Here is a 26,929-nt window from a genome sequence, read left to right on the forward strand (position 1 = left end):
GTGGACAAGAGAGACGACAAGAATTGTGGAACAGTGTGGAAAGTGACTTTTCTCGAGTGTATTTGTGCAGATAAGGAAGGGTGAAGAGAACAGCATTGTGGCAGAAGCAGAAGCAGCTGCTAATTTGAAGTGCCTGTTTGCTAGGGCATGCAGCATGACAACAAAACAGGGAAATATTACAGCTCTGTGTGCAGGTACAGCTTTACAGGGTTACAGTCAAACTAGGAAATGTGGGGGGATAGGCACAATGGATGGATACAGGTTCTTTAGGAAGGACAAGCCAGGATGGAGGGATAGGGAATTGCCCTTAAAAGTGAAAGAGTGGGAATGCTTTCCCTTAGGATGGCTAATGAGCCCAGTTGAGAGAATTTGTGTTAGAATTAGAGGGCTCAACAACATTGTGGCAGATGTCTGCTGCAAACATCCTGATAAGGAAGAAGCTGATTAATCTTTCTTTCAACAACTGGAATTAGCCTCATCTTTGCAAGCCCTGATCCTCAGTAGGGGCTTGACACACCCCAATATCTGCTAGAAGGGCAACACAGCCTGGCAGAGCCATTCCAGGAGATTTCAACACTGTCTCCAATAACATCCTCACAGACCAAATAGTGACTAGACAAGGTGGTCAGACACTTCAACAGCTTGACCAAAGAGGCTGTCCAGTGTTTATCCTTGGAGATAGTTGAAGCTCATCTAGACAAGGTGCTGAGCCTCTCTAGCTGATGTCACTTTGAGAAGATGTATAGAACCCGTCAGTTTTTCTCTGATTTTATAACAGTATATAATGGATTTATACAAGAGCAGGACTGTCCAAAGGGCTGCTCACAGGCACAGGCAGGACAAACTAGCATACTACCATGGGCTTGCAGAAAGCTGTGCTTCCTAGTTCATGATACCAAGTATAGAGATCCATTATATGATGCATGATATAAATGGTTAGAAGAAAGATCACCATAGCAGGCTTCTCTGATGAATACTGTAGAAATGTTAGGTGGTTCTGAAGAAATATTATAAATACTCATGGAAGACTATTCCCCACTGACATCATGGCTTACATAGAAAGAATTATGGAATTTAAATTGTAAGAGAGATATAAGCGCAAGATGCAGATATAAAATTGTGATGTAGCTGAGTGTAAGGGCTGTGCCCATGTGCACACCCAGAGCACTTGGTCATTAATTTTCATAAATATGAAGGAATTTCCTTGCTAGCATCAGCATATATGAGGCAAAGGACTGATCTGAGACAAGGTGATTGAGCTACCTGCCTTGACAACAAAGCATTTGACTAATTGGCACAGGAGTTTTCTGGGTGGGAATTTCAGGCAGTTTCACAGAGTCCTCCAGGCAGTTCCTATGATTCCCTAGTCCAACTGATAAGGCTTGCTTATATGCTCAGTATGTTGATTAACATGATAAATGGAGAATCTTGCTATCTCAGAGGCTGCAGGGCAATATCTGCTGAAGAAATGACCAAACTACAGAGAGAAATTCTGCACTCATTGTGTAGATGCAGTAATCATTGTGCATAAAACATTGTACACCCTTAAGATCGTTAAAATAAGTTTTGTACACAGTTAGGTTTTGTTTGGGTGTGTGCATTAAATTTTTAAGTACATTGTCCAAGGGTGAACCAGTTCCAGAATCTGTGACAACACAAAACAAACAAAGCACTTTTGCAGAGGTAGAAGGTCAAATTTCTGATGCCTGCTTACAGCCTTTTTCACACTAAAGGAAAGAAACATCTCCTGGACAAAAAATAACCACACAAACTGAGGCAATAAGAAAACTTCATCTTACAAAGGCCAGGCACTAATATATATATGATATAGAACTGAAATTATTTAATAGAGACTATCGTCAGTTAGCCCAGGTTCATCACTATTCAACCCAAGCAGGCATTTGAGCTACAATTTATCCACTGTTCCAACAATTTCTCATTGAGACCCTCTAGTGGACAGCCAGTACAGGGCATTCAAAAGGCAAGAACCACTTTTGTTTCTACTTAAATAACCTATCCTAAAGGGAATAGCAGTTTTCTGTTTCTAGGACCACTCAGCAAGACAGAGCCTTGTAGACACTCTGTAGTTAGTTACAATTCTTACACTGCCTCTGAAATAGATCTGGCCTTCATAAGTGAAGACATTGAAAAATGTGTCCTCTGCAAGTTCAGCACAGCAATATACACCATTCCTCATAACTCCTCCGGTAACTGCACTCTGTCTACAAATCGCAAATCAAACTTCCTATATTATTCAATTTACTGTGAAAAGTAAAAACAACATGATAATTTCAGATTCTGTTTCTGGAACTTGAAACTGAAAACCCTAAAAAATGTATAGGCTCATGAGTGTAAAAATAATTACATATTCTATGAAAGTATATTATCTCCATATCCATCTAGTGACAGCTTATAGTTGGACAAATATTTATTTTACCTGTTTAGATAACTGCTCTTCACAGAGTTTGTAGAGTGTATAGAATTTTTGACTAAGGACTTGGTTGTCTCGGAAACCAGCACTTGCCAGCTTGACTCGCATAATAATGCTACGGTCAGGCACCATCATGGCAACCGTGCGAAACAGAATCTTCAGATTTTCAGGAAGTTCCTGTCGTCCCGCATAGCCAGGGTTCTGAAAACGCAATTTATAAACCCAAACAATATATAATAATGGCACAATAGAAAGTTTTATCTTTCCTGATTATCATTTGGCAAACACATGCCAAATGATGAGCACATGCGAGATTACAAAGGATAACTTGAGCATGTCACAATTACCCATCAGTACACAGTTGCCTCAATACTGCAGTTCATGAACTATGGGGTATCACATATTATTTGGAGATGTCCAAGACCCACAGATATGGACAGACAGCCACTTACAGATCTTGCTAGAGCTCTTTTAGATGGTTAGTTCCTCAGAATCTTGACAGCGTTCGTTCCAGTGCAGGAGGTTACTGTCCCCTGTGAGCATTCCCAACCATTTCAGTGCAAAGTCAGTCAAGCAGTGCAAGCCATTACTGAGTATAATTTAAACTAATGGATCTGACCTTTCACTGAAGATGTCTAAGTTATTCATATGAGTACTGCATGACTCAGTTGTGACAACTAGCTGTGCAGCGATAACTTCTTAATCTCTTTCAGCTCTTTCCGAACTGTCTTCCCCCTGGCCTTTTTATGGCACTTATTTGCCCTCTTTCTCAAATTACAGTGATAACATTAACACTTTTTCAAAGGTAGGACACCCTAAAACAAAGGTTTCCATTTTGAGTTAAGGGTATATAGGTAGCTAAGGAGGGAGAGATACAAAGATGCTTTTAAGGTATTCTTACACTTTCCAGCTGGTTTGCCTCCTGCACTGCTAGAAGCAGTCCACAGACACCAAGGAAAAATCTTCAGGAGGCCAGTGAACCAGAGTGAAGGTGGTTTCCTTCATGCTGTCTTCTAGGACTGTGGTCAAAAGTATTTCACAGGTGGTAAAATACTGACCAGACCAACTACAGTAGTCCTTGCAGTGGTCAATTACTTCTGGTTTATTTTGATAGACTTTGACTAAAAATATAAGGGGGTTAAACTTAATCTCAATCTGTCAAATATTAACTAAAAAAGTCCTTAAAATATGTAGTTAATGGTAAATCCATACCTCAAGTCCTAAGAGCCAGTTAAAAAATATGAACAAGAGAAAATAATATCATAATGATTTTACCAAATTATTGTTCAAGTTTCATTAACTATTTTCTAACAGACAGTTCCAATATTTCAACAGGAAAATTTCAACAGGAAATGAAACAGGAAAGATTTTTCACAATGATGCAATTTACATGTATTTACAGACATACCATAGTCAGAAATATACCAAATTCTCTGTCCATGTCAACAACGTCACCATCAGTGAAAGTGAACTGAGGTTTCTTTTTTTTCTTACACTGAAGTACAATATGTATCTGCTGAGCAGCCACTGATAAAACTGGAAGTTCAATGCGGTTAAATTCATCAAAGCAACCCCATGCACCTGACTGAGCTAAACCTAAGAAAAGCAAAAAGGGAAATATTCTGTTAAAATATCAGATCAAACAAGAGTAATTTATATACAAAATAGAGTATGGTCTAGGCAACTTAGTGTAACATGAGAAGAACAAACATGAACACAGAGTAAAAAGGAAAGCAAAAACTCAAAATGAAGTGGGCTGTGCGTTAATGACACGCAGAAAAAGTATCACCCCTTGAATGAAAGATACATAAACTTCTTCACAAAGAATCCTAGACTTCTGTAGCAACCATTAGGGAGAAAGTGTTCAATAATACTGTATATAGTACCATATAATAGCATAAATGTGCATATAGCATGGAAACTCATCTATGCAGGGGGTGAAGTTGTCAAAGATGAGCTTGAGAAACACCTACCTAAATGAAAAGCACAAAACCAAATAGAGACCACTACATTTCTGAGAGAAGCATTGTAGCATTTTATAACAATTATTTCATAGGTAAAAAATTACTGGAGATTAACGCCCTACCATTCAAGAGCGAGGAAAGAATCTGATGTCACACTTAGAATTGTTATTTGGAACAGGCCATGGAGTTTTAGACAGACAGTAATACCCACAAACATCATGAAATTAATGGCTTTTGGGAGAGTCAAGTACTCCTGTGTCATGCTAACAGGATTGGAATAGGAGGGTCCACAGTGGCAGCATTCCAGAGCAGTAGTGGGAAAGCTATGTAACCCCCTGCTGTTCCACACCCATTTCACAAGAGACAAAGGCTAGTAAGTCTATGCGGGAGCTTCATGGATGCCCTCTCTCCCTTCCCAAAGACCACACTGGACTCCTATTTCCTATTGCCTGGGTCCGTACCTACAAATGTTCAGAAGTGTTTAATTCACTCCACTGGACTGGTGGAGCTCAGGTGGCTTAAGCAGTTTGAAGGCAGTGCTAAATGCATAAATAAAGCACATGTCCAAGAAAAGGCATTTGTGTGTTTGCAGTGCTAAATAACCGTGCCCAGAGTTCCCCTGAATCCCCATACTTTATATGGCAATGTCTATAGCACTGGTAAAATAAATCTATGGGTGGTTTATGTTAATTCCTTAAGAACTTTAGATAGTCCAAGAGAAAGTATTAAATAATCAATACTAATACTATGAAGACGTATTTTTTCACTTTGTCTTCCTTTCACTTTCAATTTTTTTCCTTCTCTTGCTTTTTCTCAGCCTGCTCTTCTCATAATCTGCTACTTCCCTTCCCTATACTTTTCCTTGTCTGATTTTCTCTTGCCCTTTAAGATGTTCCTCTAGAAACTCTCATCTTACTCCAAACGCCATTAAGGCTGCTTTTATGTTTCTTTTCTGACATTCATTTTTTATGCATTTTTCATGCCCATTAACCAATTCTTCTAATAATGTTGCATCAATTGGTCTTTTTTACCCATGTAATTTTGGAAAAACAAAACTAGAGGAGTCAAACCAGATAAAAATCAGTGGTAGTACAACCAAAATTGGTTTCTTAAGACTTGATTCAGTCTGGGCAATACTGCAGATCTCCCGTGAACTTATCTCAATTCCATATTTAATCCTTCCCTAAACTGCTTCTAATTAATTTCTGTGATATTGTAAGGAAAAAAGACACTCCAAAGGAAAATAACTTGAAGAGAATGAAAAGTTAAATGGACTTAATTTTAAAAATTAAAAGCAAGTGGAATATATACAAAACCACAATGCCATAATGATACAAAGATTAAAGTAATTCTATAGACAGTTACCAAATTTAAAACATTAAATACTCAATCCTACTGTCTTTGAAAACAAATTAAGAATGTTCCTTGACTTCACTGGTGTGGCAGCAAGTCCTTTAACTGATGTTCCCCTCCTTTTGTGAGGAATATCTGGGCCCTGGATGCCCTCAACAGCCCTCCCTGAGGCTTCTACATACACTCTGTCCTCCAGTCCAGGAGTTCCATTGTAGCTCAGGCAGGTCCAAACTGTATTGTGTGCAGGGCTGGGCACAGTCCCATCTCCTGTTATCCTGAATTGCTGAATGAACTTCCTGGAGGAGCCCACAACTCCACAGTTTTACCTCCAGTCCTGTCTCCTGCTGTTTCTGACTGAACTTCCTAGATGGACCCTGTATCCAGCTGGTCCTTTCACATTGTCTAATGGTCACTGGACTGCTGATGGGAACAAGCTGTCAACAACCTGCCCTTCCTAGGCACTGTGGGACTGTGCCCTGGTGAGAGAAGTCCCTGCCCTTGCCTCTGTGCTGGTCACCCTGGGCTCCTGGCTTGTCTTCCCTCATGGAGCTGCCCCATTCTTGCTGCTCCCTATAAAAAAATTATTGTGGAGATTTTTCAAATGCATTTGTCCCCTTTTCCTACATGTGTTACATGACTCCTAGGATCCATTCTAAAAAGAAACCCAAAAAAGTGGGGTTTCTGCTTTGTTTATTTAACATAAATATCTACTCTTCAGGATACAACAAGGAAAAGCTCTAAAGCTGGATATTCTTTATCTAAGAACTTAGTTCCATATAATATTGTCTCTTACACTTACTGTCTGTATCTTAAAGGGTTTTGAAATTAATTTCTCTATAGAATGGTGAGATTCAGTTCTGACCAAACAATTTTTCTTTGGGAAAGGAAAAAAAAATTCACTTGTTCTGTAATGCCACCTGCTGCATGGAATTAGGAAACGTCATTCTCAGGAAAGCCAATATCCCACAGCTTTGAATAAATTCAGTTCTTGCTAAATTATTTAATTCTAGTGGTGCTTAAAAAGAAAAAGAAAAAGGAAAAAAAACACACGTATGCTAAAAACATACACACAAGCAAAGGCACAGCAAGCAAACTGCTGCAAAACAAGAGACAATGTAATTTTGTCATATTGTGAATTAAATTCTGCTCCCATGCTGAATATATTATGGTTATCAAACACAGGAATGGAGTAAAAGCAGAAAATAAAGGACAGGATTAAAGAGATCTTTAATTATATCTAAAAAATGTGGCAACACCCCTGCCCCAATCAGTACAGATATCCTCCAAACCTGGTTCTCACATGATGTAAGAATCTCACAGAATAGCTATTAGCCCCTCAGACTACAAAATGCATATCTGTGTATTTTTTTTTTTTTTCCCCCCAGATTTTACACAGGAGTAACACCATAGTGACATAATTCAATGGAAATGTCACTGAAACAAAGCTCTGTCTAGCCAAAGTGCAACCCAGAAGCAGCAAACCAAAAAGTAGTCATTGGTCCTGAAAGAATTTATAGAGTGCCAGACTTGTGTATTCACCTTCTGAATTAAGATAAATATAAAATCTTACATTAAATATTGCATTAAATACCAAATCACAAAAAGTTACTTCAGGTAAGACTGGAATTGTTTGACTGTAACTATAGGAAACAGAACCAAAGCAAACACAACTTTTATATCCATCTACTGGCAACCACAGACAAAAGGTTTTTTAAAGGGTATCCACCAACACTTCTCAGGAACAGTGATGAACAGTGATGAAGTATCCCTGGTTTGCTATTCATGGGCAATTACAACCCTGAATTTGATATAGAAAACTTGAAAATTCATCTTCCCACTTGCATCCCTGGTACTTTCTCAGGTTACCTCTGGTCCAGTTGAGGCGACAAGTTGTATCTCAACCTACATTTTGGTTCAAATTTGAGAAACAAAACTATCAAAGATGAAAGTCCAGGCCTTGAACATATCAGTTAGATCATCTGCTTATGAGTTTCTTGAGTAACACAGAAAAACAAAAGAGATAGGAACAGGGAAACAGAAAGACCGAACCTCAACTCTGACCCAACCAGAACTTCAAATCATAATTTTATAGTATACCATATATGCTGTATTAGTTATATTTTTCTATTTCTTTTTTTCTGAAGATCCAACTTCTTGTCTTCACAGAAGAAGTCTGGAAACACGCCTGCAGGCAGGCCAACACCACCTCTCCCTGCCTCTTTTCTCCTCACTGCTAAACCTGCTAATGTCTGATGACTTGACCCACACCACCACATAAAGTGAAAAGTCTGGGTTTGGAAACACTGGTGATGGAGCACCAAACCTATCACAGACGTGGAAGTCTGAAAAATTTCCCATTGTGTGCACTGAAATATGTAGTGTGTTTCATGAGAACTTTCTTATCAGTCTGTATGAAAGTGCTTCTACGGCTGAGAAGAACTATCCCTTTTTTCCATTAAAGACCTCATATGCAGTAAAGAATCTTCATCTGAACTCACTTTGCTGTTTATATTAAATCAAAAGGAGCTAATTTCCTTCCCTAATTTCAGTACATCCACTCTTCAAGAAATAGCAGATATTTTAAAGACATAAAAAAGGTGATTGCAAGCCAGGTCCTTCCAAGTAGTGACACTAAGTCCAAAACAACTGACTTCGTATGTCCCTTCACAAATTAAAGCAATAATGTCTTATATACTTTTACTCCCAGACACACAACAGCCTGATGAATGCTGCAAAAACCCACCCTATTCAGGCTCTATTTAGTTGGATCTATTACCTAATTCTCAGGCAAATTCTCTGAGAGGCAAGCTACAATCCCACTTGCAAATTTACTGAGATAAGCAGTCACAGGCATCATGGTTGCTTGAGCAGCAATTAGCTGAGTTCTATAAACATCTTTTCTAGCTGATATTGAACACCAGCATGCCATTAAATGAGGCAGCCAGAGAAGAAGGACACACTACACAGTACTACTTTTCTTCTGCAGCATATGACGACAATATTACATGGAAAATGGTCAGCTTATAGAAAAACAACAGAAAAAGAAAGCTGAGCCCTAAAATTCAACTTGTGCTCTTAGACACAGAAATTGTGTCCAGTTTTAATAAAAGAAATCAACGACAAGCTGCAATTACCACTATTGCCTCAATCTGAAATGGGAAAGGATAAGTTACCAAAGTGCTCAGGATAAGAAGACAGAAAAAAAAGCAAGGATACAAAACTAGGTGTCTGAACTGACACAAGCCACAAACAGTTTAATGCGAAGAAGTGAACATAAAGAGATACCAACATTCTCACAGAAGGAGTAGAGCAGAAGAAAAGAGCTTGGTGAGATCAAAAACAAACCCACTGCAAGGAGAAACAAGGCTATCATCTCCCCTACAGACTGATGGCTGCAGGTACAGCAGAGACCCAGTATACTGGCATTATGAGCATATTCAGACATCCCAGGCCTCTTCTGTCCAATAACAGTGAGCAAAATAAACCTCTGACACTAAAGGTCTGCACACGTGATACAAGATGTGCAATCAAAAGTTGGCCGAAAGCTGTGGGGGTTACAAGAGGTGCTTTGAGAAACTTGAGACCTTAACTGAAGGTATTCACATGCATAGGTGGTTCAGTCTCTAGCTCAGAAATGTTCCTCTGTTTAAAAAATCGTGGCCAGCTTTGTTGGCTTCTTAATTAAAACTAAATACTACCCCCAGATTATATTTTAGCCTTATTACAACTGTGAAAATTTTGTTTATGATACCTTATGTTAGAGTTAAAAGCCCACCACTCACAGAAAATGGTGGCATTCTGTGGTCTGTCAGCCCATATATAAATGCAGCTATACACAAGAAAACAGACCATTATAATGGAGCCTACACATTTGGGATCACTAATCACTTTTTGCAAAACTAAATTCAAAGCTTTGTTTATCATGAAGAGTTATCAGAATTTGACCACTGTCTCATTTTCCTGGTCTCAAAAGAGTCCCAGGGTTTGAAATGAGACACCGCAACATTTTGCATATTTCCCTGCCTTGCACGATATCATTAAGCTTCACATTTGATTGTCTTGTTCAACACAAATCTGGCAAATAATAAATATAAATCCTCTCCACATGAGATGGGTGGGATAGAGGCATTAAAAAAACAGTAGAAAGGATTAAAAGGGAAAAGGAAAAGTAGACATACATAGGAAACACCATCCAATAATATTTGAACAGAAAAAAATACTGGAAAGCATGCAGGAAAAAAAAGGGGGAAAATCAAATAAAATCAAATATCAGGTAAAGTTGATGAGTGCCTGGAAAGAAGAGGAAACGGAATGAAAATGCCCTCCAAATCATTGCTAACTCACTACTGAAGGGACAAAAGTTTATGACTCTAAAATGAACAAAGGAGATACTTTCTTACCTTTATAAATACGACCAAGTCCTCTGTAGTCCATTTGGTCTGAACAATTGAAAACAACAACATACTTTCCCAGGCATTTGCCCATGTCTTTAGTTGTCTCTGTCTTCCCTGTCCCAGCAGGTCCTGCTGGTGCACCACCCATACTCAGGCCCAGGGCCTGTGCCAGAGTGATGTAACACCTAAAGACAGAACAAACAGATCTGTGAATCTTTTCCTTCCATTTCACTTCCATCATTTCACTTCCATACGGTGAGTCCTCAGTCACCCTCTTTGCACACTGTGCAGCTGAGTTACCAGGACCAACTTTGCTTGACCTGCAGAAAAGCATTCATTCAGCACAGCCATGACTGCAACAGCCCAGGAAATCCACAGGCTAATTCTAAATGCTGAATACCAAAATACTATAGTATTGTGATTTTTTCAGACTACTATACACCCTTCCTCCGTGACTTAACCTCATTCTGCAGCACCCAGAGCCACTGGATTTCTGCCTTTTCCCCCTCCCTCCTACTCTCTCCTCAGAGCATTCAAGATGGGCTCTCTGATCTGGCAGTAGGAAGGCACAGAGCATGAAAGCACCTCCTGTTCTTGACATTTCTGTAGCAGCCAAACCATAGCATTGCTGCCAGTCACATGAGGTCTTTGAGTTCCAGGAGGGTAATGGATGAGAGGGAAAATTGCAATGGGCAATGGAGAAAAAGAAGGAATCCATGAGTCCTATGATCATCTTCTGCTTCAGTCTCCATCCTGGGTTGAGATCCTCAGGTTTAAGTCTCAGCCTCCCCTAATGGTCTGGAGGTTACTGAAGGGTGTAGAAAGCCTGTTGCTCTAGTCTCCAATGGTCAAAAATCACAGCAAACACATTTCAGCACTGTGAAACTCAATAGCTTTATTATATATGTGGGGAGATAAAATGGGCACTGGAAAAAAACCCAAATGATAGCACCTAGTATGACTTCTTATGAAACAACAGAATACTCCTTCTAATATAGCAGTAAGAATGCTTTATCATCTTATTACTCAGTGATCAGTTAACAGGCAGTCATTTAACACATAAAAAATATAACAATGCTGCTACAGAAAATGAGGTAAGGACAAACTGAATACACAGCACAAGTTTTATATAGACTTTCCATTTCATTTTTGGTGTATGCCATGACATGGACTGTGTCTGATATGAAGTGTAGGAGCATTCAGTTTCAGTGCCATTATCATCATGCAATGTACTACCAACTGTGTGTATTCATAATGTGCTTAGGGAATCTCTCTGAATGTGAAATCATTAGCTAAACAGCACTTGACTCCAAACTGATTAACAGAACAAAGACACCATTACCTGAAAATTTTCAGAAGCTCAGACAACTCCACATAGCATTATTACAAATATTAAAATGGAAAAAGCCCACAAAGGGAATAAAACCTGTTGTGCAACATTGCTTAGGTACGTAAGTTTCCCATGCTAACACTAGGAAACATGTCTTCTTCAAATACCCTTTCAACATGATAGTGGACAGCCTCCAATCCCTGCAGCTTCGTTAGGCTCTTCCAGGGTTGTCCAAAGAGAGATATGCCTGTTCTCTCCATCATTGTGGTTATTATTATTATTATTATTATAGTTTAAACTCATTTAAAAGGCTTGCTTTCTCCAATCATATGTGCTAATTTTCAATCTCGTGTGACACAGCACCTTGTAGAATCATAATATATCCAATGTCCAGTTCTAGTCCAATTCCTGCCTCTGCACAGGACAAACCACACCACATGCCTGAAAGCATTGTCCAAACACCTTTTGAACACTGGCAGGCTTGGTGCCACGACCATGTTGGATTTTCAATTCTGTGAATAAATTTTGAATGACAACATTTTCTTGATATTGGCTCTCCTGGTGGGCAAAAATATTGTCAGTGTGGTAGTGCAACCATAGCCACTTATCAAGTGCATGTGTACTGCTGCAAACAAACCTCTGTCTAGCATAGGAACAGTAGGGTGCATAACATAGAATTTGGGAGATGTGTGTTATTTATTAAAAGCCAGGTATCCACACGCAGGGGTCTGGCTTTCTTAAATAGCTCACAGGGAGTAATTTTTTTTCAGGAAAAAATCTGAATTTTCATTAGTAAATAAAAGCTAGTAGCACAGACAATGCAAAGAAAATTCCACAATTAACTCTAGATGGGGTTTTTAGCAAACTGGTCTACTGGGAAATGACCCAACCTAAGGGGGTTGGAACCAGATGATCTTTGAAGCCCTCCAAACTACCCAATCTAAAACACCCTATAATGCTATGATCCTATAAATGATCGACCATGCAAAGTATTTTGACATTCATAACCACATATAAAAGAACAAGCTCTGGCATAGCAAATACATCTGTCTCTTGCCTGGACTAACCAAGTACTTCAGGAAAATAGGCATCTAATGGTACGGTGCTGTGTAACTAACATTCCAGCAATAAAAAGTTCTCCTTATGTTTGCCCTCAGAGTTTTTCTATGTTTATAGTCCTGCAGTTCCCCATAGGCCTTGCTTAAAACCATACTTGTGCTAGTTATCCAATGGTATGTCCTGTGTTACTGCTTTTTCCTACAGGGTGACTTCAAATTAATCACTTGCTGTAATACCAAATTCTCATGCAACTACTTGCTTATTGAAGGCAGCAATATATTGGTGCTTAGATTGACTCTGTTTAGGCTGGTGAAGTGTATGGTGTTCAGGTGCATTTATCTTGAGAACAAGTAAGTTTTTCAACGCCAATCACAACGCTCAAGCAAACACTCAAATTCAACCTGCTTTCAATAGCTGAATATATAAGCACCGGCCTCTGCTGTTCACCAGCGATATTGCAGCACTGTAGTGCAACCTAAGTAATTCCCGCTCGTGAAAGTTAAAAGAATTAAGTCAAAGGAATCAAATCTTAGCTCCAATACGATTCACTTCATTTCTTTTATAAATACCTGTCAGTTAAGGGAGTTATAACAAGCCTGTCTGTGCACCCTAAGTATTCATTGCAGTAGGTGAACTCTACATCAGTGATTTTGATAATGCATTTATCCAAGTCTTCCAGAAAATAAAATCGAGACTGTTTTTGCCATTCAAAATCAGACGGAGATTTAATGTTCATGCGGACCTATTATGGAAAAGAAAGATCATTAACGCAGAAATGAATCAGTACAGGAAAAAAAGGCCTACTTCATATAAATTCATTACCTTGAAGAATGAGCACAGAATCTGTCAGGAGTCAAGATATCCAGAATTATCTTTTCAAACCTGTCTATTACATGCTCTGAAACTTCTGTCCCCTTTGATTTTCCTCTGAATTTTGCACAGAGATTATGAATTGTGTCTTACAGATATATTGAAAAAGTCATGGAAAACATAAAAAATTAACAATACTGTCTGTCCTGCATGGCATCTGCACCATTACTCACAGAAACACCAAATTGTGGACAATACTTGAACACATTGTATAGACATCTATGTGCTTGTTTATTTGGGTTGTGTTTCTCAGTATGAACTTGCCAGGCACATATTTAGACTTGTGGTAATTAATAGATCTTGTCTCATTATTATTGGCACTGGATCTCAAAATCACTGGCCTCTTACAATAACCACGTTGCCCTGGTTATTGGCCTTGAAAACATGGTGTAAGGTGAAGAGGAGGTTCTGGAACCTCAGCCACTTCCCTCACCTTTATCTCAATCACAAAAGGATGTGTTCAGCAGAGAATAGAATGTTTTAAGAGAGAAGGATATTATTACATATACCACTTAAGAACCCTCTCCCCAGTGTTGGACTTGCTCCTGACTTTTTATTTCATATACAGGACCTTTAAATCTAACCATTTTTCCAAAATTTTATTATAATATGACATTAAATTAATTAAGGAAATAGTTATGAAGATAAATTAAAAATTACAGGCAGAGGATAAAACCCCACACTTATCTTAGAAGTCAGTAGTTTTCTTTCTAGAGTTCAGTACTTTTCCTTATTATTTTCTATTTTTCTTTACACATGAACTGGATTTTTATCTTCCTAACATATATGCATAAATTAAGCAATGCAGTATTGCATTATTGAATTATTGAATGAATTGCATCATTCAAGCCCTTTCGAAGTTATTTTACTTCCATTTTTATAATTATGCTTTCATTTATTCAACATACTTATCTAAAGGAAGTCTGAGGCAACTCAGTTATAAAAAAAATTAAAATATCTGTCGTATTTATTGTTGCTACCCTCTTCAAATATTGAAGCCTCACTGCTTTTACCTTTGAATAATTATTACCTTACATCAACACATAAGTTGGGTTAGAAATCACAAGATTGATGGGAATACTAAAGGGAGATTTTCTACATTTACATTTCAATCAATGCATTAAATCTTCAAGTTGAGAAAAGAGGTTAATTCTAAAAGCTAAACTCTTTTGCTCACAGTGAATTAGTGTATGATGAGTATAAACAATCATTTCAAAAACTGAAGTCTAAACCTATGAACACACCTATATAATTCACCCTTCTCGCTGCATGACATCTATATTAAATCAGAATAAATCTGATATGCTCTATCACAGCAGTCATGTCAGAGATACTCAAAGAGAATAGATTCTAAGACCTGCTTATAATTTTTTTATATATGCGAGACCTAACATACAGAAAGCCCCTTGAAGATGTTCCAAAACTTACCAAATCATCAAAGATATCCTTCTGGTGCACATGAATGGTGATTAAAGTTTCATATTTTGTGCGCTCCATTCTTGTCAGATTGTGTGCTGTCATGTCAATCAAATCATTTAAAAGTTCCAAGAACTTCTGATTTGTTGTGTGCATTACCTTTTCCACAAGCAAGAATGATCATATTAATACAAACACCATTTGTTCTTCCAGTATTTAGAATTAAAAAATAAAAAACCAAAAAAATTTTGAAAACATCCAGGCTTATAATGTCCATATTCTGCTTTGTATTTATTAGGCTTGGAATCCTAAACTTGGATTTGCAGGCTGCTTTCCATTCATGCATTCTTATTAACACTGTAAAATATTACTGCATCTGGCAGCCGTAGGGAGGAGGAGAGAAGATCCAGCAGGTAGAAATTGTGCAGCAAGATTGATTTATTTAATTATTTTACAAACTCTTTTATAGAATTTTTTCTTCATAGTCTAATTGGACAAAGGATCAGCCACCCCCCTGGGGTGATTGGCTAAAATCCTAAATATCCATTGTCAAAATATTTTTCTACTGTACCATAAACAAAGCTCTACAAGGTCACAGGTGTTCATTGTTTACAGAACTTCTGCAAATATCTTCATGAGAGAGAAAAGTATCTCACGGATTAGAAAGAAGCAGGAAAATTCCTTGCTAACAGCAATATTGTATCCACACATTCTTACCCAACAGAGTACAATAAGGTTATATCTAGATAAACAGGTCACACTGTAAGATTTTATTCCAAGACTCTTGCTCCTTCTACTATACATTACATTTTCAGCTGACTGCATCCCTGCATATATTCAGAGCCATCAGTCAATGATTTTGGGTATTATATATCAGCCTAAGCTGTATCTACTCTTTAGGGGGAACAAGAACCTGAAGATCTGTGATGTCCTTTAACCAGAGGAGGGAGAAAATGTAGTATAATTTTAGATGCTGATGCTAAAATACTAATTTATTTTGTGGTACCAAATCTGTTACAAAGTTCCACAAAATACAATACCAACTATACAATACTGACTTACGTAAACAGCATCAGCCTCTGTCAGTGATGCTCCTGGTACACAACAAAAAACACTGCGATTTAAGAAAGAGCAGCTCATTTATACTTCTTTTCCAAATGTGTGAGAGAACAATCACACTAGCTTTCTGTAAATACATGCAGAGTCTACAACTCACATGGTTTGCTGAGGAAAAAAATGCTAAAAACTCTGTTAAAACTAACAGAGAATTAAATAACCTCCACAGACCCCCCAAACACACACATGCAGTTCAGCCCAAACAACCACAAAAGTTGTTTTCTTGTTAATGCAAAAGAATCTTTGCACCTAGTTATTCTATGAGCTGGAGTGGACTAAAAGCAGGTTTATGCAGTTTTTAAATTTTGAACACTGCAGAAAAAGTAGCAGTAAATGGTTCTCTCTATAGTCTAAGCCCTTGCTTTCATGTAGTATCGAAGTACAGCATGGTACAGTTGCCCTCCATTTACTTTTGTGGTAGGATGTTGTTACTTGTTCTTTGTTCAATCTCACTGTATGTTCCTGATAAATGGTAGTTTGCAACCCTTTAGTTCACATCTTCCCCTTCCTCCTTCATAGATTCACTGTTAGTAATAACATCTTGGTTGCTAACAGCATCTTCTCCACATGTTTGAGATTAAACCAACACCTCCTGAAATGGTTTCTATTCTTCCCCTTCCCCAGAAAAAGAGCTCATCAGCTGAAGGATATAATACATTTGGATAGAGTAGACCAATGTCCACAAAGCACAGTTACTTCCCCAAAGTTCGGGAGTTCTTATTTCTTTCCAAATTTGATTTTGTGAAAGTAACAGGGTAAGGTTTCCCATATTCCCAAATTAAGAAACTGTCCTTTCCCAAGATGACTGCACTAACAAAACAATAGAGAAAATCACAGGATTAGGAACAACTCTAAAGCACATGCTGGGAGATAATGAAGAGGAGTGACTTCTTAACACATTTTTTATTATTCTGTTTTCCTGTTAGCTTATTTGTAATTCTGGTTAATTAACTAGTACTTTGTACTTTTTCCTACATGCTACTTTTAACTTTTCACAATATGTACTGTTACAAGCAATGCTTCTAATAAATCCCCGAAGATTCATTAAATACTACCTTTTTGTCAGTTTTGGTACTGTTCAGTGCCTTCTCTGCATCTCTGGTCCAGATAATTTGAATTCCCAGAAGTCCTATTTGTGCAGGAAACATTGCCTGAAAGTCATACATCTTAAATTCTGAATCATTAATGGCCATTGATGCCTGTCTAATGATGGTGTGGATTGTTTTCCTAATCCCATTCAGCAGCTGACCTAACCAGAATTCCACACTGCCCTGAAATAAACAAGAAAGTACTTTTAAAGAATTAGTTTATAAATAATTCACAAGGAGCAAGAGTTCTACGTGACTTTTTTCCCAATCGTTCGTACTCCCATTTCCATATTTGTTATTCCCTGATTTTTAAAAGATTCCTTTCCTCTTTCTGCTCCACTGCTCTTCTAGAGGTATGTGATGGATTTGGCACTTCACAGCACTACTGCTGAGAAAACAGGTAAAGCAATCGTTACAAACTGGCACAAATGTCCTGTCCTTTCTACTTTTTGCTCTTGCTGTTCACATTGGGAGGTTTTCATTCAGCTAGTCAAATAACAGCATGATGCAATACTGTTGGCCTCTAAAACATAAATCTACTTTAAATCAAGTAATGAAAAACTGCAATATATACTTTCATACCTGAGCTAAAACTGGTTCAATAATATTGACCTGTTCTCCTTCTTGAGATTCAAACAGTAAAATCTGGTCGTAGTTTTTTTCATGAAATCCCACTCGGTTAACATTGTCAAACAAACTTAATAAATGTGCCTACAAGAGAATCAGAAAAAAAAACCTCCATAAACTGATCTGATATGGCACTGCCACTTGGTCTTTAAATGCTGTATTAGAATAGTCCATAAATCTTTCCATAAGTAAAAGAAATTCTCTCAAATAAACAACAAAATCCTCCATGGTCCTCACTTAGTAATATCGACCATAAGAACACTATTGCTATATTACTTGTACCTGAATAGTGTGAGAATCAGATGCTTGACCAAGGATTTCCAGAAGAGCAGGGTCAGATACAAAAAAAAATCTTGGAAATATTAACCGCTTTTTTTCCAAATAGCCAGTCAGTGATTTCTGACAGATTTCCAACTGTTCCAGCAAATGTGGTAACAGCTGTGCCAAAGTCTCATCTCCAACACAGCACTGCACAATGTTTGATGTTTCATGGGCTCTCTGCATAATTCTCTGCCACGATTTATCAATGTTCTGAAATCTTCTGGCTTCCTGAAATACACGATAAATGCATTAGCTTTTCTTCTTGTTTTTCATATTCTAAAAATTAAATAATTCTGTCAGACAAGGTAGCAGCTTAATATTGCCCTTGCTGTTCAAGTCTTCTTTGCAGGACTAACATATGAATATTTACAGGCATGCTTATTATTGACCAGATTTCAAATTGCAGGAGAAAGAGTACAATGGGAAAGCTCCGGAAATGTTTTACTTCATGTTGGGCACCAAAATTGTCCACATAAAAGGATTCCAACACACATGAGAAAACTCAAAAAGCAGCTTCCTCAGAAATTATAGCCTTCCTAACAGCAATACACAAAGTAATGTAAGCTGTTAGCAGCAATACTTGAGGAACAAAACCAGTATACACAGTCTGAACCTGCTACATTTGTACATTACAAGTGTTGTAGGTGAACAGAGAAAAAATCTCAGTCTGGGAGCTGAAAAATATTTTTATACACTGGGTATATTTACATTAAAAACTCTTTCTTCACCTAAAACAAATTAAATGTTAATGAAATCATAAATCGTCTGAGAGCTAGAAGAAGATCCAAAGCAATTTGTCTGTCACAAGGCAGGATCATACCCAAAATATCTATCTGTCTCGTGTTTAGTGATGCTCAGTGACGGAGATTTAGAAGCCTGTCCAGGCAATCTTTGACACTGGTGACTCTCTTTTAATATCTAAACTGAATCAGACACTGAGAACATGGGTTTTTTCTTCCTTTTGAGAACAACCCTTATATTTAAAAAAGCTTATCACATCTTCTCTTCAGTTTTTCCTTTTCCTCAAGCCAAACAAGTCTAGTTTGTTGCATCTTTTATTGTGCCTCATCCTTCCTGGATAGTTCCTCATTCTTACCACCCTCTTCTGTGCTCTCTCAAATTTGTCTGTGTGTTTCTTTGGCCAAAACCAGGTACAATATTCTAGTTATTAGTTATTGATGCTTATGCATTCCACTCTTCTGCATTTTACAAACCAGCAAGCTAAAATTCATTTTCTGGTAGTACTATCAGAGACAATGGCAAAAGCCTGCCACAATGTATGGCAATTAGTGTTTTTCCTCTATCCACAAAGCCCCTTGCCCACCCTAAAAATAAATTAGATTTGTTCAACGTTTTGCTCCTAACAAATTCACGTTGAATGAACATTATTAATCTCCTTGCTAATTTCCAGATGCTAACAGTTACTTGTTGCAGTATTCATCCAGAAATTGCAATTAAGCCCCACTCCCCATTACTCCTCCACCAAGCTGTTCCTTCTCCTCCTTCTTTAAAAACAGTCACTACATTTGTTTTTTCCAGAACATTGGTTCACGTATCTGTCATCCTTGGAAGAAGTAGCTTTAGCAGCTTTTTTTAATCTGCAAAAGCTGTTTATTAACTCTCTTATAAACATTAACTACATAAATATATCTCATGAACTAAAAAAAAAAAAAAAATTGTTATCTAAACAACAATTAAGAAAGCTTTATTTAACTTACAAAAATTAATCTTAATTTGGGTTGTTGCAAGGCTTCAATTACAAAATATGTGGCCTGAAATAAATTAATATCTAATAATTTCCCGTTAATAGCTGTTTTGTTAAGTTACCATTTGATCCAGAGCAACTGAACTGTGGTGTATTAGAACTACCTGAAAACCCCTCATTAGCAGACACAGCAAAAAGAATGATTTTTTTCTGCTATTTCTCTCCTGCTCAGTTCATTCCTTAACTCTTGTGCTGCTGCTGCCTTGAAAGGTCATCACTGCCTTTTGAAGAGGTTGCAATGGTTCACACAGATTAGCACACATACAGTTCCCAAGCCTGGCAGCATCTCTCTGTGGGACTTCATTAAACTGAGTCCTAGCAAGTACAGAATTCATATACAAAATCTGTCATTCCATTATTACAGCTTACAGCCTATAAACGTGTGCACACGGGAAGAAAGAGATATTTGTACATATGGCAAAAGCAATAAATCAGTTTCGTGCCATTAAGTGTACTAACCCACTAATATTGCAAGCAGGAACATTTGAGCTTGAATTACAAACAGTTGTGTTCCTGTAGGTTTCACCAAGTTCTAAGCAATTTAACTAGACAGATTCTAGTTTGGCAAAGCTTCTTCTGAATTGCCTATGCACAGCCCACAAATCTTACATGAATTATATGCACTCAAATAAACTATGCAGGCAAAAAAACCACCCATGATGTGGCTAATTTCCTGGTACAATATATTGTTATTATAAAGCAATATACCTGAGGTAATTGTTTTGCAATGTCTCCACCAACGAACACAGCTTCAAGGTAAATCCAGAGGTTTTGTACAGTAAGCCAGTTTTCAATTATCTCTGCAGTATTGGTCAGCTTCTGAACCCATTGTTGTATAGTGGGCTTAAATGGTGCATTATACCTGCATGAACATGAATCAAAGGGAAGAACTGAAGATGATAATTGTTTTCTCTGGGAGGTGATTAGATTTACACAATATATGCATTTACTACGTCGTCTTGTACCGGTTGATCATGAGTGACCCCAGTATCATGAGGCTGTCTTCCACCAAAGCTACTTTCTCTGATATATCTGTTCCTTTCAGAAGAAGCTCTCCTCGAGTTTTGAATTGGCCAAAACTGAAAGTATGAGCATTCCATTCACTGATGACATGCTGCAATTTTGCTTCAATATCCTTTTCTTTGACAGCACCGATGCAGATATCCTGCATAAAATTAAAATAGTAAATTACATTCCTCTAAGACTATTATAAAGCACACTTATAAAGACTATTAAAATGTATTGGCTTGATCCAGATCTCAGTGTGAGTTCAAGCTAATGAAAATACACATCAAAACACCTCAAAGTCACTATATTTCAAACAAGATTATATTCTAGTACTACTTGTAACAGGTACATTTTATGGGCTATACTCCGTCTTCACTACTACTAGCACCTTATACACATGAAATTCACTGAGTCAGTGAATCTGCAGGAAGATTTTTCCTCTCGGTACATATTAATATTTGAAATCAAATAAACTGGCAGAGGGGTTTAAAGAAAATAAACATTACCAGTCAAAACCAATAAATATTCCCAGAACAGCATGTAGAGAGACAACATAACAGTCTGCTACTTCTTGAAGACAGTGAGGACAGGACTGTCATAGAGCTGGTTATTGCATCAGAGAGAAAAGGATCAAATACTCAGACTGGATCCCAAATTCCGGTTCAGGAGTACATCGGATTCTATCACAGGTTTAAAGTGTTTTCTGGAGTGTAAGGCTGGAACTATGAACCGTTCACAAGGCTTAAATTCTTTTCTGGGAATTGGGTACAGCAGAGGTTTGATTTCATGGTTTTCCCTTAAAAATGCTCATTTGTGGAACAAGACAAAACAGGTCACTACTATAGAAGGAATGCAGATTTAGCTAAGTGACCACAGAACTGATGTTAGAAACTGTTGGGGTTTTATTTCTTTAGTTTTAGCTATGCTTTGTTCTTGTAAAAGGTAACAAGCATGAAGCTAAGGCACTTGCTAGATAACTACTGTCCCCAAAACTGAGGAGACAATAGCTTTGTAGCTTGTGCACACTCCCTATGCCTTCCCATCTATCTGTGCTCTTGTGAAGAGTCACTTTTGAAATACAAAACAACCTCATTCTCCTTTATTCCCATATCCTCCACTTCTACTGTGTTCCAAGGATTTTTAGCATTTAACAGGATCAATCTTACATCAACTATTTTCTTCTCTCTGGTTACAAATTTAAAGGGAAGAAAAGAATATATAAGCAGGCAGACCCTAAATAAGAAGCATGACAGAATCACACTACTCTTAAACCAACAGAAGTCCTCCTATGGAAGGATTAGTGTAATACTGTGTACATATTTAAATCTTCTCCTAAATAAAAGGGAAATAAACTAACCATCAGTGCCAATACCAAACCCCACTTTTTCAAAGGAATTCTTCAACTAAACCTTTTTTTTTTTAATGCTACAAAGCTGACTAGAAATAGGATTTCAAAAGCACAGACTCCCAGATCACAAGTTAATAATTACCAAAAAAAACCCCAAACAAACAAAACAAAACAGGAAAATACATGTACCTCAATATCTTCTTTATGTTTTAATAAAGGGGCGTCCACTACGTTTTTTAAAGCAAAATTTTCAGAGTCAACATCAAAGTGATGCCCAGTTACTTGTTCAATTCTTTCCCAGTGTCTTGGCAACATTGCCTAGAAAAGTCCATAGGGATGGGGTTTTTAACATTGCATTAATTTTAGGACTAGAATGATCACATACTTTCGCACTGCATCTGTTAAACAAATAGGAGAGTCTTGATTTTCATTCCATTGAAAGCATTAGTAGTTCTTCTAATCACATTACAAAGTCTTTTATTTTTCTATAACTAAGCCTAACTAGATTTTTTGCTAAAAATACAGCTGCTTTTATCTATAAAAAAGAATTACGGAAAGCATCTTATAGTCATATAGCATGGCCTTCACTAGAGTTTCTCAAGAGACTCTTATCTCCAAATTATTATGCTGAACATACTTTGTTTTTCATCATTTCAAGCAAAGGACAGGTCTCAGTGAAGTCATCAATTTTTTTTTTTAGGTCTTGAAAAGCTTGCCATTCCTTCAATGCTTTTGGCAACTTTCGGATTCTTTAAAAAGCACAAAAAGAAAGAAAAAATATTTTATTAATCACCATTCAGCACTTAATAGTACAATATATTGCCATTTTTCAATGAGTTGACCAGTAGACTCTAAATAAAAATCCAGTTGCAAGCTGGCAATATTATGTATGGTGGGTCATTTGTGACTGCAGGCATGAAACACTGCTAAAGACAGCACAAATTACACCAGAATGGTTTGGATCCTATTTCAGTTTGAATTAAAGGAAGTTAATTTCATGTACAAACCCATATCTGAAATTAAGTTCCTGCAGTGTCACTGTTTTAGTAAAATTTGAAAGTGCACCTGATTTTGAAAAGCAGTAAAAGGATTAAACATAACTTTTCCAAGCAAAATAAAGTATATCCTAAACTAAAACTAGTCTGCTTTCAAAGAGAAGAACACTTCTGCTTCAATCAAAAAAGTCTTAATTCATACCTGGTTTGTATGAAAGATATTCAAAGCAAAATTTTTTACTTTATGCACAATTTAAGATGAAAAGAAATTAAAAATAAAGAACCTCTTGCACTGTGAATTGTCACAGCTCCTCTTGCTTCTAAACCAGTCATGCCAATTTTTGTCTGCCAAAGCTATGGACCGAAGACTGACAGCAGTTCTCTTACAGCTCAATTCCAGAAACTAAAAGCTGCATAAAACCTGCCCATAATGACAAATTCCTTCCAAAAAAATCTTCGGTTTTCACAGTTCAAAATCAGACAGATCTGTCACACAATGCTGGAGCATGTGCAAACTCTTCACTGCTTGCTAGTAAGAGGCAGATGAACATATGCACACTGTCATGGCACTACAATAACTGCTATAGCCCTTCATCTTGAATCCAACAGTAGATAGCATTAAATATGCCAGAGAAAAACACTGCAGAATGGAAAATTTATACTCTGTCTTGTATCAAGAAGGCTTTAAGGGGCAGTTCCTGACAACTTCTATCCTGAGGCTCAGCAGGAACAATCCTAATAAACTTCTCTGGGGATGGCTATTAGAAATGGGATCTCTTAACTTGGTAATGAAAATGGCTATTTTTTTTTTATTCTAATAACTTTTTCTTTTGCCTTAGTCTCAGTAATATCTTCTAAAAGGAAATTCCATGAGCTGCACACTATGTTAAAAAACTACTCCGTTGATCAGGTTTACATTTCTGTCCTAAACTTACTGGACATTCTCTTTACACTGTATTACAGTAAAATATAAAGGGAAACTTCTCTCCAACTGTTATTATAAACTTCTATAATGCTCTCTAAATATTTGTCCTTCTTATCTCTTTCTAATTGGATTTATTTTTACCTACAGTTATTTTTTTCTTAAAATTTTTTTTTCCATGATTAGACGTTTTCTATTATATTACTATTGTTACAAGGGGTAGCAAAACAAAATTACATTAAAGAACTATGCAGATCTTTACAATTAGTCTAAAGCAGTAATTGCACTTCCAGCATTCCTGCTTCTTTCATAACACAGCATACCATCTCAGCTATTTCTGTGAGTACCCTCTGTACATTGTTTCAATTTCTCTGGCTTAAAAGAGCATTGCTCGATGCAATAATGCTAGCAGACTGCCAAAAGAAGGATAGTACCGGGTTAGACATTTATTGCAAAAAAAACCCAAACATTTACTGCCTACTGGTAGTCACCCTGCTCCAAACATAGCTTGACACTTGAGAGGAAAAACAAAAATGTCACACATGAAGTTCAAAGAGAAACACATAAATGAAAACTACTGCCGTGCAATGGCTTCCTTCAGGGTTCTGGAGAAGGAAGCATAAAAAGTCCTACAGCTTGTAAAATATAATTAACTACAGAAAAAAATCATGATGCAGATTCCAAAATTCTCCTGAAATGAGATGAAGACTTGAATTTTCCAAATGCAGAAGTATATATTTTATATATATATTTCACATACATTAATTTTTACTATTCTGATTTTTTAAGAGGTTGTTTGGTGGGTTTTTTTCAAATAATTGACTAAAAGTTCAGTCAGTTTTTTGTGGAAAGCATTATTGCTCTCAAACCTCATAAATAACCCCTCAGAATTTAGTGTGGCTAGCTACCCTTCCTGAAATAACAATTACAATTTAGACAAATGTGCAGAAGTAAACAGTAGGTTCAAAATCCCACCTAATATCATAGACTAACAGTTAATTAGCTGTAAACTAAATCACGGAGAAGGTACTGTATAAGATCAGCTATGAAAGTTATTTATACTTACAACCACCTTGACACAGGTTTGTGCACTTTATTTATTAAATAAGCTATAGCCTACCATGTCAATATACCTCAACAAGCCTGAAGTGACTCATGAACCAGCTGCATGTTGCACCACAGTGCAGCTGTGCCCAACACTTGAGTAAGTCTGAGCTTGAGATGCACCAACATTCTTTGGCCACTCTGAGCAATTTTCACAAGCTAATTAAAAAACAGAGCTAGAAATAAAAATTGCATGCACTTCGACAGAAAACAACTTACTTGCTTTGAAAATCCAGAAGTTCACTGTTAATTTTTTCAATATTTAAATCATTCCAAAGCATTTCATTGTACCCGTCGATACTAGCAGTAACTGTATTATAAAGACTGTAAAGTTTCTGAAGCAACGAAAGTTCACGTTTAATTTTGTGAAGTTCAGGATACTCTGTTTCAAATGGTAAAATTGGAAATTTGTGCCTGTTAATTAGGTATTCATGTCAAATGTATTCATGAACATAAGAATCAACACACTTCTAATAATGTTATTTAATATATTGATGAAATCAGACTTGCAGTTTTCTAGATAGTGTCTAACAAGACAAACTTTTCCAGTTAAATTATGTAAGAATATCAGATTTTGATGCACAGTAATTGTGTAGATCGTTGATTTTTTTTAAAATAAATATTCTTCTATAGCAGTAGATGTAATCTTATAAGTGAGGGAAACAATGTTGAAAAAGTGGATGAAATGGCAAAGGAACACAACACTATTTTAGACAAGAACTAAAATATCCCCTATGTCAATTTACACTATTTACTTAAGAGGCAGAATTTGGGGATAAGGGGTGTGCTTTCAAATGAGATATATAGACTATATTAGACAATAAAAGTATTTAAAATGGGCATCCTTAACGGAAATGTTTTATTTACTTTCTCTCATATCTTTTGGAATTCCTGGTTAAATATATTTGGATTACTGCATATGTCCTCAGCCAGGAAAATATACTCAATTTAGTATGCACAAATTAAAGTGCTTATCATACATCCTGCTGTAACTTTAGTTCACACCACAGTCTTCCAAAGGAACTGTGTCTGACTAGGAGACATAAGGACATTACAGATCAGTTGCACAGCCCGAGGGAATTCATTATGCACCTGGAGCAGGGACAATTTGAGTACTTTGGCAACAAGTTTCCCAAATTTGTATGGAGCAGAATACTGGCAGAAGATGTGCTTAGCTCTGAAGAGAAAAAGCAAGAGAACTAAGCATCTGGACCCCAAGACACACAGAGCAGTGCAGAGCAGTATTTTTACACCTGATGTTTATGTATGTGCACACTGAGAGCCAGTTTCACACAGCTGCTTTTCATAGGAAAGACAGTAATAATTTACTGCAAGGAATTTTTCTGCAATGAATCCAGCACTGAATGCATTCAGCAGGAATCACAAGAAAAATTTAATAGCCTAGAAACAGGTATCCTTATCCCCTGAGAAACTACCTGTGATGGGAAGACCAAATAATTCTTCCCCACCAGAAAGAGAGAGATACTTCCTCCATAGTTCATTAAATTTGGCTTCAAAGATCTGTAATCTGTCACTTGCTTCATGGGGAGGAATATTCTCCTCACTGGGGCCCCTGTTAAAACCAAAACAAATTCAGTGAAATTATCAACCCTACAGGTTTCACAAAGAAGCACAACAGAACCCAGACCATACTAACTGAACACTATTTAATAGTTTTAAGCATTCTTTCTACAAACTTTCACAAGACACTAAAAGAGAAAATGCAGCACATAATCAGTGTACCAAGGTCACATATTCAATAGTCCCTGAAAGAAAGCCCAATTTATTTTCTAATAAAAAAATTCATCTCTGTTACCA

The 26,929-nt window shown here is 37.1% G+C and overlaps 1 protein-coding gene across 1 annotated transcript in view; it reads right to left on the bottom strand.

The window, feature by feature from the left end:
* The window catches only part of LOC309572992 (dynein axonemal heavy chain 5-like), a gene marked incomplete at both ends in the record, with an annotated part of 150,677 nt that overhangs the window by 90,475 nt on the left and 33,273 nt on the right, over positions 1–26,929 (bottom strand). The window contains 14 exons of the mRNA XM_082281607.1: positions 2,438–2,632; positions 3,840–4,027; positions 10,149–10,327; positions 13,101–13,273; positions 14,830–14,976; positions 16,989–17,204; positions 17,604–17,732; positions 17,931–18,197; positions 20,443–20,596; positions 20,700–20,899; positions 22,280–22,408; positions 22,728–22,839; positions 25,331–25,493; positions 26,548–26,684. Of these exons, the coding sequence (XP_082137733.1) occupies positions 2,438–2,632; positions 3,840–4,027; positions 10,149–10,327; positions 13,101–13,273; positions 14,830–14,976; positions 16,989–17,204; positions 17,604–17,732; positions 17,931–18,197; positions 20,443–20,596; positions 20,700–20,899; positions 22,280–22,408; positions 22,728–22,839; positions 25,331–25,493; positions 26,548–26,684 (2,389 nt within the window). The remainder of the gene's footprint in view (positions 1–2,437; positions 2,633–3,839; positions 4,028–10,148; positions 10,328–13,100; positions 13,274–14,829; positions 14,977–16,988; positions 17,205–17,603; positions 17,733–17,930; positions 18,198–20,442; positions 20,597–20,699; positions 20,900–22,279; positions 22,409–22,727; positions 22,840–25,330; positions 25,494–26,547; positions 26,685–26,929) is intronic.

The sequence above is a fragment of the Coloeus monedula genome (assembly GCF_965178545.1).
Source record: "Coloeus monedula genome assembly, chromosome: 1".
NCBI lineage: Eukaryota > Metazoa > Chordata > Aves > Passeriformes > Corvidae > Coloeus > Coloeus monedula.